This window comes from Scyliorhinus torazame, chromosome 6, assembly GCF_047496885.1.
Source record: "Scyliorhinus torazame isolate Kashiwa2021f chromosome 6, sScyTor2.1, whole genome shotgun sequence".
NCBI lineage: Eukaryota > Metazoa > Chordata > Chondrichthyes > Carcharhiniformes > Scyliorhinidae > Scyliorhinus > Scyliorhinus torazame.
The window spans coordinates 125,217,445-125,238,351 of NC_092712.1; the positions used below are offsets into that span (position 1 = coordinate 125,217,445).

Here is a 20,907-nt window from a genome sequence, read left to right on the forward strand (position 1 = left end):
CAACACAGGTGGAGAACGTAGTCAAGAAGGCATACGGCATGCTTGCCTCAAGGCCTGGGCATTGAGTATAAGAATTGGCAAGTCATGTTGCAGCTGTATAGAACCTTAGTTAGGCCACACTTGGAGTATAGTGTTCAATTCTGGTTGCCACACTACCAAAAGGATGTGGCGGCTTTAGAGGGTGCAGAAGAGATTTACCAGAATGTTCCCGCTCGGGTTGGACCTTTGGACCTTTTCCCCCTATTTTTTACCGGGCTTGATTTCGAAGATCGATGGGAGAGGCAATTGTTGATTGGATTCCCACATTAGTGCGTGGAGACGCAGACTAGAAGTGCTCGCAAAGGATGAAACAGACGAACAGAGAAGGCTTGGGCTGAAGCTACAGCGGAGGAAAGCATGGCGGATGACCGGAGTCCTGGCTTGTCGACCCAGCGGTCAACGGAGCAGCTGATGCAATTTATCCAGGAGGGCTTCGCCAAGCAGAAGCAGGAATGCTTGGAGCCGATTAAAGAATCAATTGCGCGGCCGGAACTTAGACTTGATGCCCAAGAGCGGGCGATCCAGAAAGTAGAGAAGCCGCTGGCTGAGCAGGAGGAACGTCAAACTGCGGTGGAGTTGGAGGTGGGGATGTTGAGAGACCAGCAGAAAAGGCTCCTGGCGAAGGTGGAGGACCTGAAAATCGTCGATCTCCCGGAGGGGTCCGAAGGGGCATACATAGCGGACATGTTCGAGAAGTTGCTGGGAGATGGAATGTTCTCCCGACTCTTGGAGGTGGACAGGGCTCACAGAGCGCTCGCGAGGAAGCCGCGAGTGGTGGACCCCCCGAGGGCAATGGCGGTGAGATTCCTCCGGTACTTGGACAAGGAGCGTATTTTACGGTGGGCCAGGCAGACACTAGTTGTAAATGGGAGAACAGTATCCTGTGGATCTGAGTGCAGAGGTGGCCAGGAGAAGAGCGGGGTTCAATCAGATGAAGTCAACCCTTTTTAAGAAAAAGGTGAAGTTTGGACTGCTGTATCTGACCCGTCTCTGGGTCACGTATGAGGAGCAACATTTTTAATTCAAGTCGCCCTAGGAAGCAATGGACTTCACGTAAAGAAAGGACTGGTGGCGGACTGAGGACTTTGAACTTTGCTGATGATGGGGAATGGAGGTGTGTTTGTTCGATGCTGGATCTTCTGTTTGATCTTTTCTTTGTTTATCGTTTTTTTTTTTCTAGGGCAATTGTGTTGGGACTGGTTTTTTGTTTGAGTATGTGTGCATGAGCGGGAGGGAACAATAGGTGGGAGAATGTCTGGTGCCATGGACGGGGGTCACCAAGCTAGCTGTGCGGGCTAGCTCACGGAAGTGCAGTGGGGGGGGCGGGTGAGCTCACGGAAGCACAGTGGGGGGTGAGCAGATGATCTGCTTGTCGAAGGGGTTGGTTTACATTGTGCTGTTACATGGGGGAGGGGGGGGACTGTTGCTGAGGGACAGAAAGGAGGTCGGCGGCGGAGGCTGCCTGGGGGTGGGCCAGTGGAGGCGTGGCAGGCTGGAGACTGGCCCAAGAAAGGTGACGGCTGATTGGCGAGGGGGGGGCGGGGCGGCGATTGAGCCCCCCAACAAGGCTGATGAACTGGAATGCAAGAGGAATGTAAATGGGCCAGTTAAGAGGGCACGCGTGTTGGCGCATCTGAGGGGACTGAAGGCGGACGTGGTAATGCTACAGGAGGCGCACCTTAGAGTAGCTGATTAGATTAAGGAAGGGATGCTTCGGAGAGGTTTTTCACTCGAGGCTGGACTCGAAGACTAGAGGAATCGCGATCCTGATTAATAAGCGAGTGGTGTTTAAGGTGGGAAGAATAGTTACGGATGTGAGAGGCCGGTACATTATGATTAGTGGGAAACTGGAGGGGGTGCAGGTGGTACTAGTAAATGTGTATGCGCCAAATTGGGACGATGTGGAGTTTATAAAGCGGTGCTGGGAAAGATCCCGGTTATAGATTTGCATAAGTTGGTCATGGCAGGGGACTTCAATACCGTTATTGACCCTGGTTTAGACCGGTCAAGCTCAGACGGCAGGGTGCCAGCAATGACAAAGGAGCTAAAGGGGTTCATGGAGCAGATGGGGGGGGTAGACCTATAGAGATTTGGGCAGCCGAGAGTGAAAACGTTTTCCTTCTACTCACACGTGCATAAAGTGTACTCCCGGATTGATTTGTTTTTAACCGGGCTCTACTGACGGGGGTGTTGGACATGGGGTATTTGGCGATCACAATCTCAGATCATGCCCCGCACTGGGGTTAGCAAGGAGAGTAGCCAGCGCCCGCACTGGAGGTTCTAGAGTGTGGGTGGGAGAAGGGAGGGTCCCTGACATTTACATGGAACTCATGGGGTCAGAGGAGACGTAGATTGAGGAGCTGAAGTGCAAGTGGGAAGAGTAGTTGGGAGGAGAGATAGAGGATGGTCTCTGGGCAGACCGTTGAGTCGAGTCAAAGCATCCACATGTGCCAGGCTCAACCTGATACAATTCACGGTTGTTCACCGAGCTCACATGACAGTGGCCTGGATGAGCAGGTTCTTTGGGGTAGAAGATTGGTGCGCAAGGTGTGCGGGAGGGTCAGCGAAACATGTCCTGGACATGCCCAAAGCTGAGGGGATTCTGGCAGGGGTTTGCGGATGACATGTCCACTGTGTTAAAAACAAGGGTGGCACCGAGTCCAGAGGTGGCGATTTTCGGAGTGTCGGAAGATCCGGAAATCCAGGAGGAGAAAGAGGCAGATGTTCTGGCCTTTGCTTCCCTGGTAGCCCAGAGACTGATATTATTAGCTTGGAGGGATTCAAAACCCCCAAAGTCGGAGACCTGGCTATCTGACATGGCTATCTTTCTCTGCTTGGAGAAAATCAAATTCGCCTTGAGAGGCTCAATGTTAGGGTTCGCCCGGAGGAGGCAACCATTCGTCAACTTCTTTGCGGAAAACTAACCATCAGCAGAAGGGGAGAGGAGGGGCTGGGGGTTAGCTTAGTTTAGAGTAGGGGGTTAGTAAAGGTGGGGGACCTGTAATGGAGGAAGACTGCTTTTGCACTATGTTTATAAATTCATGTACATTGTTTATTTTGTTGTTGTTGTAAAACCATAAATACCTCAATAAAATGTATATTTAATAAAAAGGGTGGAGAGGTGGGGAGTACAGTGACAGACCCTGGGGGCAGATTTGTGATGGTGAATTGGAGGTTGGAGAATGTTGGTTATGTATGCCCCAAATCGGGATGATGAGTTTGAGGTGGGGGTTGGCAAAGATTCTGGACCTGGACATGCACCCTCTGATTATGAGGTAGGTGGGGAGGGGTGCTGGGGGCTGGACCGGTCGTTTTCCAGGTCCTTGAAAGTGTTGGCCATGGCAAAGGAGCAGTCGGGGTTTGCAGGGGAGGGGCAGACCCGTGGCGGATTTCGAGGCAGAGAGCAAAAGAATTTTCGTCGTACATGCACGTCCATTGGGTGTACCCCCGGATTGACTTCATTGTCCTGGACAAGGTGCTGTTGGTGGGGATGGTTGGATCAGAGCATTCTGCCATCGTGATGTTTGACTTGCTGCATTGGATGAATTTGAGGATGGCAAAAGGGAGTCCCCAACGACCACAGTGGAGGTTGAATGTGGGGTTATTAGTGGAGAAGGAGGTTTGTGAAAAGCTGGAGCTGCTATCCAGAACAGTCGGGGCAGAATAAGACTGGGAGGATTTCTGCATCCATGTTATGGGAGATACTGAAGGTGGTGGTAACGGGGGGGAGTTCATCTCTATCCGGGTGCACAAAGAGAGGGTGGAGCGGGCTGAGAGGTTGAGGTTGGAGAAAGGCCATTCTGGAGGTTGACCGGAGGTATTCCGTGGCGCCTGATGGGGCCCTGTTGAAGGAGAGACAGAAGCTCCAGATGGAGTTTGGAAAGATGGGGCAACTGCAAGGGCCAGGGGATCTGGGGAGGACGTTAGCAAGATGTTGCGCATCAGTTGAAGAGGCAGGTGGTGGCAGAAATTGGAGGATGAGGGATGGCGGGGGTACAGTGATAATGGAGCCCGAGGAAGACAATGGGGTGTTTGAGGAAATTGTATAGCTTGGAACCTCCGGTGGGGGATGAAGTCTGAGGCGGTTTTTGGATGGGCTGGAGGTCCTGAGGGTGGCTGAGGTGAAGATGCAGAGACTGCGGGCCCGATCAGTCGGAGGGAGGTAATGGATTGCGTGGGGTAGATACAGATGGGCAAGGCCCCAGGCCCAGATGGGTTCCAACCAGAGATCTACAAGAAGTTTGGATTGGAGCTGAGGCCCGTGTTGTATAATGAGTCAATGGTGAGGGGAGAGCTTCTCTGCACGTTGTCTCAGGCTTCAATATCTCTTGTTTTAAAGAAAGACAAGGATTCCGGAGCAGTGCGGATCATACTCCCTGATTTCGCTGTTGAATGCGAATGCAAAGTTGTTGTCAAAGGTGCTGCCGATGTGTGCCGGAGGTGATATTTGAGGACCAGACAGGATTTGTGAAGTGGCGGCAACTGTCGACGAATGATGTCCTCGGAGGGCCGAGAAGTGGTTGTGGCAGAGAAAGCTTTTGATCGGTTGAGTGAGTGTATTTATTCGAGATTCTGGGGCAGTTTAGATTTGGGCAGGGATTCGTAGACTAGGTTCAGCTGTTGTAGAAGATGTCTAATGCGAATGCTTGGACTAATAGGGTCAGCTCAGAATACTTTGGGTTGCACTGGGGGACAAGGTAGGGGTGTCCGCTCTCCCTGTTGCTCTTTGCCCTGGCGATTGAGCCCTTGGCAATGGCACGCGGGCTCTGGCTGGTGGTGGTGTTGGGTGGGGTGTAGAGCGCCAAGTTTCTTTCCACGCAGATGATCTCCTACTGCATATTTTGGACCCGGTTGAGAGCTCTGACAGGATCATGGGGATTTGGGGGGAATTTGGTTCCTTTTTTGGGTTCCTCAACATGGGGAAAACATGAGATATTCCCAATTAATACCCGTGGACAAGAGAGGATTTGGGGGGCTGCTGCTTTGGCTAGTAGTGGTGAGTTTTCGTTACCTTGGGATACAAGTGGCGTGGAGTTGGACCCAGCTGCACAAGTTGAATTTGGCGCAGTTGGTGGAGGGAATGAAGTCTGGGAGGTGCTGCTATTGTTGTTGGCTGGTTTGGTCCAGACAGTAAAGATGATGTGTTGCCAAAGTTTTTGCTTGTGTTCCAGAAGTCTGTGTCCAAGTTCTTTTTAGGAAGGTTGATGGGTGATGGTATTATTTTGAGGTTTGTGTCGATGCGTAAGGCTCCGCAGGCTAGGAGGGTGTTCTGGGAGAGGAATCGACTATTATTGAGCAGCAAATATTGCAATGATTAGGAAATGGGCGATGGAGGAGCGGTCATTGTGGGGGCGGATCAAGGTGGCCTGGTGTAAAGGGACCAGTTTGAGGGCACTATTGCTGGCGCCCCTTCCGTTCTTGCCGGCCAGATACTCCACGAACCCGATGGTGGTGACCGCATTAAGGATGTGAAATCAGTGCTGGCAGCATTTAGAATGGTAGACATGTTTCTGTGGCCGCTGATTTGCAACAGTCCGAGGTTTGCCCCAGGTGGGGTTGCATGTGAGGTTCTGGGGGTGGCAGCAGATGGGGATAGAATACTTTAGGGCTTTATTTGGTGGAGGGAAGTTTGCAGATTGGAGGAGTTGGAGGGAAATGGGTTCAGGTATCTGCAGGTTAGGGACTCTGAGGAAGGAAGTGCTTTTGTTTCCGATGCTGCCACCCCCTGTGCTGTAGGACAAACTTCTGTCCGAGGAGGAAATGGGGGAGGGCAAAGTTTTGGATATATGTGGGGAGCTGTTGAAGAAAGTGAGTGCCCCGGTGGAGGAGGTTAGGCGCAAGTGGGAGGAAGAGCTGGGAGCTGTGAGTATGTAGTGAGGTTTGAGGAGGGTTAATGTGTCCTGCATCCTCATCGTGTGCAAGACTAAGTCTCATCCAGTTTAAAGTGGTACATGGGGCCCACATGGTTAGTGTCCTGGATGAGTCCATACTTTTCAGGGGTGGAGGATAGGCGTGTGCGGGGAGGCCGGCGAACGACATCTATATGTTTTGGACATATCCGAGGTTGAGGGGGTATTGAACGGGATTTGCAGATATAATATCAAAGAGGTTGGGAGGGGTGCATCAGCATGTTTAGGCGTTTACTGTTGCCGTGGTTTTTTGTGTTTTTTTCTTCGTTATGTATATATTTGAAAATGCCATCAATAAAATGTTTTTAAATCTATGCTGGCTCTTCCTAATAACCCACATTTTTCCATGTGACTACTAATTCTATCCCGATTAATTGTTTCTAGAAGCTTGCCACTATTGACGATCTGGGGCTGTACTTACAACCTTTTTGAACAAGGGACTAACATTTGCAATTCTCCAGTCCTCTGATACCTCCACTGAGTCTAAAGAAGACTGAAAGAATATGGCTAGCGCCCCATGCAATTTCCATGCTTTCTTCCTTCTGGTCCTGATGCCTTGTCAAATTTCTGTACAGACAGTCCATTCCATTGTTTATCAAACTTTTTTTCGCGGGACCCACTGCCAACCGCCGACCTTTGCGACACATGCCACGTTTGCTTACCTTTAATGTGAAATGGGGGCCTTTAGGTCCTAACTATCTCACTTGAATCAGATTCAAAGGAGAAGAGGGCAATGCACTTATCCTGTGCAGGCGTCAACTAGTTCCTTTGTGTTGTTTTCATCCTTATGGAAACGGAAAATTCAACCTCTGGTATGCAGGTTGTCCTGAAGGGCAATGGCAACAAAATACTTGTTTTACTCAGCACTGGATACATCTGGGAGATGCTGCACGTGAATGCTGACAGCGTCATGGGCTTTTGGTATGTTTTTAATGTGGTAATTCAGGTCAGCTACAGCAGCGTAGTCTTTCTATTTCAAGTCAGCTCTAAGTTGATGACTGGCGGGGCTCTCTATTTCAAAAGAAACTTTTCACCCACCACTTCTTCTCTTTCAAAATCTGAAACTTCTCATTTATAATACTTCACTGCATGTAATATACATGGGATTTGCATCCTTATTTGCATTTGCACAATTGACAAAACCATTCCTCAAGAAATCATCTATATACTGCTTTGTTCCCGAGTGTTTCTTCTCTGTAATTCTGTTAACAGAAACACTGGAGATGCGTACAGAGCTTGCACTGCTCTGTCCTGCCCTGGATTAGCAGCTCTCTCCAGGTTCTGTTGAGAGCCTGTCCAATAGGCAAACTACCTGTTTGAGTCTCTGGCTGTCTCTTACTTTTAAGAAAACAGATTATCTTCACAGTTCTCTTGCTTGCCAGCAGCTAGAAAATGCAAGCAACACTGCTCTGTGATTTGGTGCCAAAAGCACATACCTGGAGGGCTTTTGACGTCAAATGTACTTGCAGGACACGTGACCTGTGCTCTGCTGCAGCTTCTGTTGGAAGACTCCACACGGTCTCATTTATTGTCATTTAAAAGGCAGCAGCGGCCGCCATTCTTAATGTAAAAGCCGGTAGCTGCTGTTGGGTGCTTCACCTGTGATCGGGATCTGTGCGATCCATCACTCCTCGACCCACCCATGAGTCGGGTCCCCCACACACCTTGGTCTATTCAACACTTCAGCAATTTTGACCCTTCTAGGGACAGAATTTCTTTGACTGTCACCATGTCCTGGGCAGCATTTACTTCCTTGGGAAAGACGGATACAAAGTATTCATTTAATACGTGTCAGCCATGCCCCCTGCGTCCATTTGTAAATGCCTTTTAGGTCCCTACTGTTTATATGTCTACAGAGAATTTTGGGAGTTCCTCTTCATGTTAGCTGCCAGTCTTTCTCATAATCCCTCTTCGTTTCTCTAATGGTTTTTTTAACCTCTTCTTTAAACCTTCTGTATTCCTCTTGGTTCTTAACTGTATTTTCCACCAGATACTTGTCATAAGCATAACCAAAATGCTGTTAGGGAGTGAGTTCCTGCATTTTGATCTGATGAAAATGAAGGAATAGTGATTAGAATTTCATGTTATAATGGAGTGTCACTTTAAAAGTACAGCTGGTGACTGACTGGTAAAGGAGATACTACAGGTCAACAGGAGGTATGCGGAGACCCCAGAGGCAGGGCCTTTAAGGGAGCGGTGGAGGCTACAGGTGGAGTTCGGTTTGTTAACCACACGGAGGGCGGTAGAGCAGCTGAGAAAAGTGAGGGGGCGATTTATGAGCATGGAGAGAAGGCCAGCAGAATGCTTGCACAGCAGCTTAGAAAGAGGGAGGCAGCCAGGGAGATAGGGAAAGTAAAAGATGGAGACGGGAAGCTGGTGGGAGACTCAGCAGGGGTGAATAAGGTGTTTAAGGAGTTTTATAGTAGACTGTATGGGTCGGAACCCCCACCTGGGCTGGAGGGACTTCCTAGGGGGGCTGAATTTCCCAAGGGTGGATGGGGAGCGGGTAGAAGGGCTGGGGGCCCCGATCGGGATCGAAGAGATCAGCGGAGGGCTGAAGGTCATGCAGTCGGGTAAAGCCCCAGAGCCAAACGGGTACCCAGTAGAGTTCTATAGAAAGTTCTCTGGGATATTGGGGCCGCTGTTGATGAGGACATTCAGCGAGGCAAGGGAGAGAGCAATTCTTCCCCCGACGATGTCACAGGCAATGATTTTGCTGATCCTGAAGCGGGACAAGGACCTAGAGCTGTGTGGGTCCAACAGGCTGATATCCCTATTGAACGTGGACGCCATACTGCTGGCCAAAACTTTGTCCTCTAGGATTGAGGATTGTGTTCCGGACGTTATTGTGGAGGACCAGACGGGGTTTATTAAGGGAAGGCAGTTGGTAGCCAATGTAAGAAGGTTGTTAAACATGATCATGATGCCCCCCCGGAAGGTAGGGAGGTGGAGGTAGTGGTCGCAATGGACGCCGAGAAGGCCTTTGATCGAGTAGAATGGGAATATCTGTGGGAGGTACTGGGATGGTTCAGATTTGGGCGGGGCTTTATTGACTGGGTCAGTTTGCTGTATCAGGCTCCTGTGGCAAGCATACGGACGAATAGGACAACATCGGACTATCTTAGGCTGCATCGGGGGACGAGACGGGGATGCCCCCTCTCCCCACTGTTGTTCGCGTTAGCCATAGAGCCGTTGGCAATTGCACTGAGAGCTTGAAGGGGCTGGTCCCGGGGGGGGAGGGGGGAGAGAGTGGAACACAGAGTCTCGTTTTTACGCAGACGACCTGCTCCTGTGTGTATCGGAACCAGCAGAGGGGATGGAAGAAATCATGAGGATACTGGGGGAATTTGGTGGATTTTCAGGGTATAAACTAAATATGGGGAAAAGTGAGATGTTTGCGGTCCAGGCGAGGTGACAGGAGAGGCGACTGGGAGAACTGCCGTTTAGAGTGGTAGGGGGTAGCTTTAGGTATTTAGGCATTCAAGTGGTGTGGGAATAGGAAGGCTGCACAAACTAAATCTGGCCCAACTAGTAGACCAAATTGAAGGACGATTTCCGAAGGTAGCTAGGAGGGTGCAGACGGTGAAGATGACTGTCCTCTCACGATTCCGGTTTGTGTTTCAGTGGCAGAGGGTGAACAGCGCTATCGAGGGAACTTGGCAGTTCTTATCACAGTGGTGAAGAGAGTAAATGTTTAATGCAGTGGATAAAGGTGTCAATCAAGCAGGTTGCTCTGCCCTGGATGCTATCAAGCTTCTCAAGTGTTGTTTGGACTGCAATCGTTCGGGCAAATGGAGAGTATTCCATCACATTCCTGACGTGTGCCTCATAAATGGTGAAAAGGCTTTGGGGTGCGTTCCTGGCTGCAGAATACACAACCTGTGACCGGCTTTTGTAGACTGAGGGATTTACCGTGCAACTCGCTGCATGTTTCACGACAGCAGGAAGTGGCCTGCCATAGGCAGACGTCAGGATCTCTTGGTTCAGCCTTTGTTAATGGAGTTTCTTGTTGAATGCACCCCTTACCACTGTAAAGCCCGTGTCAGGGTGCACCATTGGTGGTATCTGAAGATTGGCTCTGTATTTCTAACTAGTCCAGTTTCTGGTCATTTACATTAGGGATTTGGTTATGGGAATGCCTTATGACAAGAGGTTAGATTCTTGTTGGAGATGGTCGTTGTGTGATGCTTTTGTGGCATGAAAATGTTCCTTGCCAATTGGCTCAAGCCTGAATGTTGCCCAGGGCTTTCTGCTTGCAGTCATGAATAACCTCATTGAAGAACTGTGAATGGTATTAAATGCTGTAATCATCAGTGAACATCTGGCCATTTGATGGGGGGGGGGGGGAAGGTCATTGAAGCAGCTGGTGATGGTAGAACCTAGGATATTGTGCTCCGGAATATCTGCTGTGATGAATTGTAGCAAGACTTCTTTATTCTTGTACTCCAGTCGTCTTGCAATAAATGTCATCAAGCCATTTGTTGTCTAGATTGCCTGCTGTGCCCGCATGCTACTGTTGTGTTCCTTCTATGAATACAGCTAAATTGAACTGAGCATCCATATTTAGAAGTTTGGCATTTTTCAAAAACGTTTATCATTTCATGCTACCAAAGTGAATAACCCCTCCATTCTTTACATTATACTTCACCTGCCCATGTTGTCCACTCACTTGTGACCATCTTGCAGCTTGTACCCCCACCTAGCTTTGTATTGTCAGCAAACCTGGATACATTACCGTCTGTCTTTTCACCCAAGTCATTGATACAGGTTGTAAATAGCTTGATGCCTCAGCATTGATCCTTGTCACATCTTGTGTCCCTACTCTTTGGTTAATGGGTGGGAAGCAGTCTTTCATCCACGCCCCACACTAAATTACATATTCAATTATTCTCAATCCTTGGGTACTCCCCTTCTTTCTAAATTTTCCACTCAAGTTATAGTACTTGTCGTCATCTCCCAAGTCTATGCTTTTTATTTAGTGCAACCCATATTTGAATTTCTTCAGTCAGATTTGATCCCCATCACAGCACTGAATTAGCCCTACTAATGTAACAAATGGCATCTCTGTGACTCTGGCCTCAATCTCTGCCATTTTTGGCTTACTTGACCGCACCATCCTCTATCAAGGTCTATTCTCCATTATCCAACTTATTGGAATTGCCCTTTGTTCTACTTTTTGTATATCTAATCATAGCGACAGCATTTCCAGCAATGGCTTTTCTTCTCAACCTCACAGCATTACTCCTGAATCCATCCTTTTACTCGTATTTGCTGCTCATAATTTTCCATTGAAATATCCACTGACAACACTCAATTCTACCTTGCTGTCATCGAATCCCTCTGCTCTCCTGAGTCATACTGCTTAACTAAAATCCAATAATGCACGAGCTTCAGTTCAAGATAGAGAAGGCTGAAGCAATAATTTCACTATAATTTTCATATCCTGGCTAGCAATTCTGTCCTCTTACCCCACCTTCTCAAATTGTTATCTCTGGCTCAGCCAGACTGTTTGTTTACAATGGGGCTCTTATTGAGCACGTGTGAGTTTCTAATTCCATATACCCTCCCATCAGAAAGACTCCCTATTTCCACCTCTAACATAGTCCATTGCCTCCTTTTATCCCCCCGCCTCAAACTTGGTACCCACAAAATTCTGTCACTAATTACAGTCTATTGTTTGTTTATTCTTCTTTCCCGTACACACAAGGAGTAGGCCGTTCAAGCCTGCTTCACCATTTTAATAAGAACATAGCTCATCTAATGGTAACCTCTGCCTACCCCTAATAACTTCCTGCCTTTAATAACCTATCATCCCTTGCCAAGATGGCTCAGGATCTTGTGCTTCAGTCTAGTTGCCTTTTGCTCTCCTAAACTCCAGCATACAAGCCTAGTCTGTCCAACCTCTCCTCGTAAGGCAAGCAGTCCATTCCAGGTGTTAGTCTAGCAACCAATACTATACATAGTACTCCAAATGTCATCTCACCAATTCCCTGTATAAATGAAGCATAACCTCCCTACTGTTGTAATCCATTCCCCTCACAAATAACATTCTATTAGCTTTCCTAAATACTTGGACCTGCATACTAGCCTTATAATTCATGCATGAGGACACCCAGATCCTTCTGCATCTCCGTTCTGCAGTCTCTCCATTTCAATAATTTTTTTATTCTTCCTGCCGAAATGGATATTTCACATTTTCCCACATACTCTATTTGGCAGATCTTTGCCCACTCACGTAACTGTCTATATCTTTTTGTAGTCCTCTTTACAGTTTACTTCCTACCTATCTGCCAGCAGCAAACTTGTCAACCATTCCATCAATCCTTTCTCCAAAGCTATTTGTATAAATTGTTAACAGTAGAGGTCTCAGCACTGATCCCTGTGGCACACCATCTCTCACTGCCGCCATCCAAACCTTTTGCTTGCTGTTGTGGCTGTTTCTTCAGTCAATTATTTCCTGTGCTCTGGGATTCTCACCCTATGGTCCTCCTTAAAACCCACCTCCTTGATCAAATATTTGGTTATCCTTCCTAATTTCTCTTCCTTAGTATTCATTTTGATCATTTTTATACCTTTAAAACGCCTGAGCATGTTTTCCCATGTTGAAGGCAACATATAAATGGAGCTTGTTTAATGAAATCCTAATTTTCGGTAGGCAGCAGCTTAGGGAAAAGTGGGTTACAAGGGCGCTGAGAGGTTCACACAGAATCAGGGCCTGCAAGCAAAGAAAGCATCTCAGCAGGAACATAGGGAAAAGCAGAATTCAGATGGAGGCTGAGCTGCAAGGTTGCTAAAAGGTTCACATTGGGTTAGGAGCATATGTTGATCTTTGAGGAAAGTTGGCAGATACCATGCACCTGCGTATCAGTGCCCAGGGTATTGGGGACTAAAGACCAGACGGCAGGTAACTGGAGTAGGCCAATTATATACCTGGGAACAGGCCAAGACTAAATCCAAAGACAAGTTGCTGCAGCAACCCAGAAATTACCATGCAGACTAATTACTGCTGCATCCTTTTAAGTTGCCTTGGGGGGGGGGGGGGGGGGGGGGGGGGGAATACATGGCTTTTTGTACTTAAATGAAGACTGTGCACAGCCAAAAGACCATAAGACATAGGAGCGGAAGTAAGGCCATTCGGCCCATCGAGTCCACTCCACCATTCAATCATAGCTGATTTCAACTCCATTTACCCGCTCTCTCTCCGTAGCCCTTACTTCCTCGAGAAATCGAGAACTTATCAACTTCTGTCTTAAAGACACTCAACGTCCCGGCCTCCACCGCCCTCTGTGGCAATGAATTCCACAGACCCACCACTCTCTGGCTGAAGAAATTTCTCCTCATCTCTGTTCTAAAGTGACTCCCTTTTATTCTAAGGCTGTGCCCCCGGGTCCTAGTCTCCCCTGCTAATGGAAACAACTTCCCTACATCCACCCTATCTAAGCCATTCATTATCTTGTAAGTTTCTATTAGATCTCCCCTCAACCTCCTAAACTCCAATGAATATAATCCCAGGATCCTCAGACGTTCATCGTATGTTAGGCCTACCATTCCTGGAATCATCCGTGTGAATCTCCGCTGGACCCGCTCTAGTGCCAGTATGTCCTTCCTGAGGTGTGGGGCCCAAAATTGCTCACAGTATTCTGCAAGCAAAGAAAGCATCTCAGCAGGAACATAGGGAAAAGCAGAATTCAGATGGAGGCTGAGCTGCAAGGTCGCTAAAAGGTTCACATTGGGTTAGGAGCATGTGTTGGCGAACCAATAGTTCAGACACTGGTCAACCATTGTTATTGCATTTTAATAGATGACTATGCAATATTGACAAATTAAGAATGGAAAACGTTGTCCTAAAAGTCCCATTGGAAGTTTGGTTTGTGGACAGGAAATTCATACCCTGCCCACAATTGTATATGTTTATCTTGGAATAGAGTCCATCATTTCTTTCAAAATATACACACAAACTTCAACCACCATATGAGCTTTTGATGCATTTAACATGAATTAATCTCATGATTATTAACTCCACAATAAAATCAAGATAATTTCTCCACTTCATATGCTTCTGAAACCCTCATTCATGACTTTATTACCCATAGACTTTATTATTCCGATGCACATGTGATTAGTCTCCCAAATTTACCCTCCGTAAACATGAGGTTATACAAACAATGTCTTTCTGATCTTTGTTTTCAAAGCAGTACATGGTCTTGCGACCCCCCCCCCCCCCCCCCCCCCCCCCATCTTCTCCAGCCCTAGTACCACTGAGATCTTTTGGCTTCCTCAACATTCCTGAGTTTAATTGTTCCACCATTGATGGCTTCAGTTGCCAAGGCCCTTGGTTCGGGAATTCCTTCCCTATACCTCCTCTGCTTCTCTCTATTACCACCTTCCTCTAATATGCTCTTTAAAATCTACCTCTGAGCTAGCTGACCTAATGACTCCTTACGCGATTCAATGTCAGATTTTATAATGCTCCTGTGAAGTGCTTTGGAATGCTTTATTACATTCAAAATGTTATGTAAACATGTTCTGGTTGCATCACTGCAATTTATAATAAGAATAATTATCTTTATTAGTTCACTAGTAGGCTTACATTAACACTGCAATGAAGATACTGTGAAAAGCCCCTAGTCGCCACACTCTGGCACCTGTTCAGGTACACTGAGGGAGAACTTAGAATGGCCAATTTACCTAATTTTTGGTATAAAGAAATCATTCAGTTTGACTCATGAAGATACTGAACCAGTCTTTATGGTAATTATTGCAGGTGCAATGAGTCTGAGGTAATTAAGTTTTTTTTAATACTATTAGTGTCTTGAGGTTTTGACCAAATGTTAGTTATATTTAAATTGTTACATAAAGGTGATGTTAAAGCATACTTTAAACTCAATAATTTTTTTTCCTATTTTTCTTTCAGGAGAAAAGAGTGCACAGATTTACAGTTTAGAAGAAGTAGTCCGGCAGCATCTGAAGTGAAGTAACTGGTCCTGTTTACAGGGTGGATAAAACTAACTAATCTTCAAATCTGATCTTTGCTAATATCAATATTGTGTTGATCCTCAAGGCTGGGCTACAGTATTATTGTTGGTGTTGTCATGTAGCACTTTTGATCATGTAAAACTAAAATCCATTTTCCTACTGGAAGCACTAATAAGTGTGTTCCTGGTCACATTCCAGTTGAATCACTCTTATATCTACTTGATTGATAGTAGACCCACTTTATATTTCTCTGGCGTTTTTCAGTTCTAATGTACAAACTTAGGATTAGTGTGTCCTAATATTGTAATTTATCTTGTAGGTTCTGATGACATTAGCTATAATAGCCAAGCTTAATTGGTTTATGAATGTCATATGAACCACAAGATTAAATTATTTCTTTATTACTTTTTGCCTTTTTTTATTACATAAAGTCTGAATTAATTGAGAACACTAATGACAGTTAAAAGTAGTGATACAATTGCCTTGATTGTGATGCCTCCAGATTTCAGGAGAATATAATTATTTTTCAGCCCCAAAGCTAAATTATAAGAAAATGTAAAATCCTAGTGTACATTTGTGTCAATGCTAGTTCAAACAAACGTTTGTAACACAAAATACTAGACATATGCAGCATGTCAATAAGCATTTGTGGAGGAAACAGCCATTTGCTTCACATTTTCTGTTTTATTTCAGATTTGCAATATTCTCTTTACAAAGCTTTTTGTTTGATTCCTAAGGAGAAATATGGTGGTGTCAACTTGCTAATGAACAATACTTGCAATAGACTTATTTAAAAATTCATGTCTTTAAGCAGCTACAGAAAAGTTTAAATGAAGCTTTACCATAACTGTAGGAAATATAGATTTTATCATCGTGGTATAAGATATCACATTGTAGTAGAATTTCAATTATTTGTTAACAAGGAAAACACATATCAGAGTACCTGGGGAGGTTCTCTTGACCAAATATTGAGATTTCACTACATATCATGTGATTCTGATCCTGTATTTTATATCCACACCATTTTATACGGATGTGCTGACTTTTGCCATTATTATAGGGCTAAATACTTGAACAATCACTTAAGCCCTCACTTAAAATTCAGTTCTATCCAACATTTTTAACATATTCTCTTTTACAGTGTCTTATAGTTTCACAAAAAGCAATTGAACTGTGACCCACAGTAATGTAATGGGTCTATTTTTAATATGTTGAAATTACATCTTTTTTTAATTTAGCCATGTAAACCAATAACTGCTTTGCTCACAAATGAAACTAGAGGCTACAAGCAACTTGTATTTTATAGAGTATATGTCCAAAATTAAGCTACTCGCACCATTTTTTCAGTTGAATTCATTTATTTGTTTTCTACTCTAACCATTAATTATTTTGTCGCTTCTGGGCTGCCTTTTGTCTGTAAATCGTGTTTGAATGCTTTGTGCTGCCTGAATTACTGGAATCTTAGGAGAGTTAAAGATTTTCTTTCTTTCAGTGAAAAGCTATCTTGCACAGATTTTTAATCCGATATCTTGAAAATTCCTCATTTTAATTAAAACTCTGCTCTGACTTGCCCATCTAATTGAAGTAACGTTTAATTGGTTTCAATGCTTAAAATTTATTTTCTTTAAAGCAAACATTCTTAGGAAAATACTCAGCTTGAAGACTAATTTGAGATAAAATGGTGAATCTGCGGTGAACTGAATATTGGGAGTTTTCTGCTCCATAAAATATAGGTTAATTCGAGCTTGTGTGTTTTAACCATGCTGGACCTTGTTTGGTAATCTGGCACCAACTTGGGCTTGTGATTAGTACTGTGACACCAAAACCAAAATCATTTTTGTGTATAGGACATATTAAATGACAATTCCAATTTTAACTTGAATTAGGGATCACATTTTCCAGAGCTTAGCAGGGTCAGTACTTCCTTCATGTTATCTAGTAAAAAATCAATGAAAAATATAAACTTATATAAGATTTAAAAAAAGTCATAAACTTTGTTAGTAATGGAACTTAGTGAAACATTTCGTAAAACTAAAACAAGCCAACTTCCATATTGATAAAAGCAAGTTGTCATGAGGACAGCAAATTTTGTAGGTTTAAGATATATGTATGGAGTTTTATTTGTTTCTTGTCCCGAGTTAAAATGTCGAATGAATGTCATATTGATTGCGAATGCTCTGCATGTTTAAAATATAAATGACTCAACATTCACAAAGTATGAAAAACTTGTAAAAATGTGTGCCTTTTGTTGCATTCTTGTATGAAGCATGTTTAGCACTGTCAGATACTGTTATGTTCAGTGTGCATTTCTGTCTTATTTAGATTTCTATGACCCATTGTAACTAATTGGAGTGGCAGTGTGAGTTGACTATCCTACCTTAAATATATTGGCTTGAAGACAATTCTGTTATTCAACTACGAAAATTTATTTCTGAATAAAGTACTGCATTAAACTTTGAGCAAATATTTTAGAAGTGCTTTTACGCAAAACTGGAGAGATGCTTTCTTCTTACAAATCCAGGGATGTTTCCCTCTTGTTTTCAAAGAGAACCAATTTCATTACTGCACTTTAATATCTGTTTTAATATCATGCCACCCTCCATTTGATCTGAGGGAAGTGAGGTTTTATTTTTGATAAGTCAAAGTTAGTTGAGACATGGTATGACTGCTTTCATAAACTGCACATACGCAAGGAGCATTTGGTTTAGTTGGTGTTCTTGCTGTTTCTATTCATTTTCAGTTGCTTTGCTGTAACAAAATAAATGTTTGTAATTCCATGGGGATATCACTAGCACTATACCTTGTATGGAAAATTGTGATACTTCTGATTTCAAAATTTCCCAACACGGAAACATTTTCAGTAATATGCTTGGTGGTGCTCACCTCTGGTACCCACTATCATTACACAATTTCACAAGTGTGTGAACATTCTTCTGGATATCACACAATCCCTGGAAAGTGATCTAGGTCCTTCAATGACAAACCCAATATATCCTTGTACAAAGAACTAAAATAGAACTTGGTTATAAAGAAAATGCAAATCTGGTTTTTCACTGAGTTAGGCATACCATCTAGATCTTTTTTAAAAAGGAACAGTGAGCAAGATCTTGATGTGGAAGTTCTGCCCCCATTTCCAGATAATGCTGCTTTCTCTGTTAGAGGAAAAGTGAAGTAGGGAGCACAAATCATGCAGGTACAAAACACAAATCCAGGCCATTTGAAAATAGCTCTGAGTTTAAACAGATCCCACTTACTGTTTCCATAGCCTTAACACACTGCGTCTCCTGTATGGAGGAATGGTCTTGAAGGGTGGATAAGGTCTAAGTGTCATGATTCATCATTCTATATGATTCTTTTTGACAGGAAGAATATGAAGAGACAGTAGCAAATACAGGGAGCAATTCTAAAGGAGGAGCAAGAACAAAGGAACTTCTGTGTATATGTACATAAATCATTGAAGATGGCAGGTCATGTTGAGAACAGTTCATAAAGCTTCAGTATCCTAGGTTTTATTAATTGGGCAATTAATTAGTGCAGTAAGCCCAAGTGTAAGGAGGTACTGTTGAACTTTCGGCCTCACTGGAGTACCGCATCAAGTTCTGGGTGCCATAGTTGAGGAAGGATATCAAGGCATTAGAGAGTAGAGGGGCGATTCACATGAACAATTCAAAGAATAATCGACTAGATATGAGGCTAGATTGGAGAGGTTGGGTCTGTTTTCTTTGGAGAAAAGAAGGCTGAGAGGAGACTTGAGGTATTAAAGATCCTGAGGGGAAGATTGGGTAGATAATGGGAAACTGTTGCATCTCAAGAATGCATCAAGAACTAGAGGGCACAGTTTCAAAATAATGGGTAAAAGGAGTAGAAGTGATGTGAGGAAAAGATTTTTCAGAGTGTTGGACGCAGGTTCGATCAAGGTATTGAAAACTATTTGATGCTATCTGAAAAGAAATTGGCACAGTTATAGGAATAAGGCAGGGCAGTGGGACTAGGTAGAATGCGCAGAGCCAGTGTGGATTTGATTGCCCAAATGGCTCCTTCTGCACTTAAAAGATTTGAAGTTATTTAAATCCCCAGTCCATCAAAAATGGGGAAGAGAACACAAGCTGTACTTGTCAGAAGAAATAAAATACATGGAGTGCATTGATTCAAAGGCCATCGAGCATAGCTTAGAACAAAACTGTTACCATTGTTCCTGCAGTTTCAATAGACTTCAATATTTCCGTTGAGATATTATTCCTGCTGAGGCAATGAATAATGCCTGGCCGAGCTACAAAAGGCCCAAAACCAACTTTCTCAGCAAGGTGGCTGCGTTTACTTCAACTTGAGATTTAAAATCCTTGTGTATGTGATTAAGTTTCTTTTTCTGTGTCAAATATGTATGAATGAAACCCTATTAGGTTATTTTAAGCTTAATTAATTTTCATCTCCTACCTGACTCCTGAGGTAGATAGTACATACAAAGGGAGTGGCTATGGTGGGAGCATGGAGGAGGGGAGAAAGGACCAAGGGTGCCTGCCTCCTGGAGGTGGCAAGTCACACTTTATCATGCCTCCACCAGCCCCCCCCCCCCCCCCCCCCCACTCCACACAAGAGCAAAGATTGCCTATGACTGAACCGCAGGTATCAAGGTGGGTCTACTGACTAGGGAAATTTAGAAGCTTAAGCTCACTACCTTGGTAGTGAAAATGAAAGCCATGCTATAACCAAAGTGATGGCATAAAAAACAGTCTTGTAACTTAACCTTCAACATCTGCTTTCTGATCATTTTTGTTTTTTTGCAGGCAACGTTTATTTTTTTTAAATTATCTCTTGTAGGGCAATGTTGATCGAGGCTATCATCGTGTAGTGATTGTTCAAATGATACTTGCCAAGGCCCCCTATTTCATTATGTAACTTACAGTTTTGTTTGTTCCTTGGTCATCAAGGCCTTGGACGGGATTCTCCGCCATCCCACCGATTCTCCGGCCCAGATGGGCCGAGTGGCCGTAAGAAAAGAGCAGAGTCCCGCCGGCGCTGTTCTAACCTGTTCTGGGCCGGCGGGACCTCACGTGGAAGGGTCGGATGGTGGCCTTTTGGGGGGGCGGGCCTCCGATGTGGCCTGGCCCCTGGCTGGGGGCCTCCTTTCCTACGCGTTGTGGCCAGCGCGTTGGAGGAGGCCACTGCGCATGTCCTCGTTGGCACCGGTGCAACTGCGCATGCGCGGATCCCGCGGCGCACAGTGTGCCGGGATCGGCAGCTGGAGTGGCGTGAACCGCTCCCGTGCCGTGCTAGCCCCCTATAGGGGCCAGAGTTAGTCCTGTGAGTGGCCAGTTCACGCTGTCATAAAACGCGACGGCGTTTACGATGGCGTGGATACTCTGCCGCTGGATTGGAGAATCCCGCCCCATATGTGGGAGTTTTGTTCACTTTCTGATAATATCTAAAAGTTGAGTACCATAATAGAATCGAAGCCTCAAACCACCCCAAATATTGCCATTGTTGTGGGTGGAAGTAGGATCTTCAATGTAGGGGTCCACTTTGGGCTCCAGACTGGAACATTGATACAGATGCCTTTAGAAGTGGGACGTTCCATTTATTTTTGTCCAAAAGAGCAACAAACAGCATGGTTTCGCGGGGAGTCAAATGCAGACCCATGTTGCAATTTGCAGTCTGCTGTACAAGGAGGTGCCTGTCGATGGCTTTTAAATTAAAAGATCTTCTGACTTCAATCGGCTTACAGAATGCGAAGTGACGTAGTGCCAGAATTGTAGGACATGGGTTTTCAGAGCCATTGATTTTTGCTCACGTCACTGAAGTGGTGTATGAGAAAAAAGGGATTGTAATGTCTTTACCCTTTTTGATCAATTTAATCGGTAATTTTCATCAGACTTTTATCAAAGGAGAGTGAGGTGGACCCTGAAATGGCTGAAAACAAGATATGTTTTCAAAAAATGAAAATTGTGTAGTTGAGGAAAATAAAGTACCAGGGCTTGATATATCC

General features: G+C 44.8%; 1 protein-coding gene across 1 annotated transcript in view; it reads left to right on the plus strand.

Moving 5' to 3' along the window:
* dazl (deleted in azoospermia-like) overlaps positions 1-17,414 on the plus strand; it is a 331,824-nt gene extending 314,410 nt beyond the window's left edge. The window contains exon 11 of the mRNA XM_072510237.1: positions 14,863-17,414. Within this exon, the coding sequence (XP_072366338.1) occupies positions 14,863-14,892 (30 nt within the window). The 3' untranslated portion in view covers positions 14,893-17,414. The remainder of the gene's footprint in view (positions 1-14,862) is intronic.
* Positions 17,415-20,907: the final 3,493 nt, after the last annotated feature.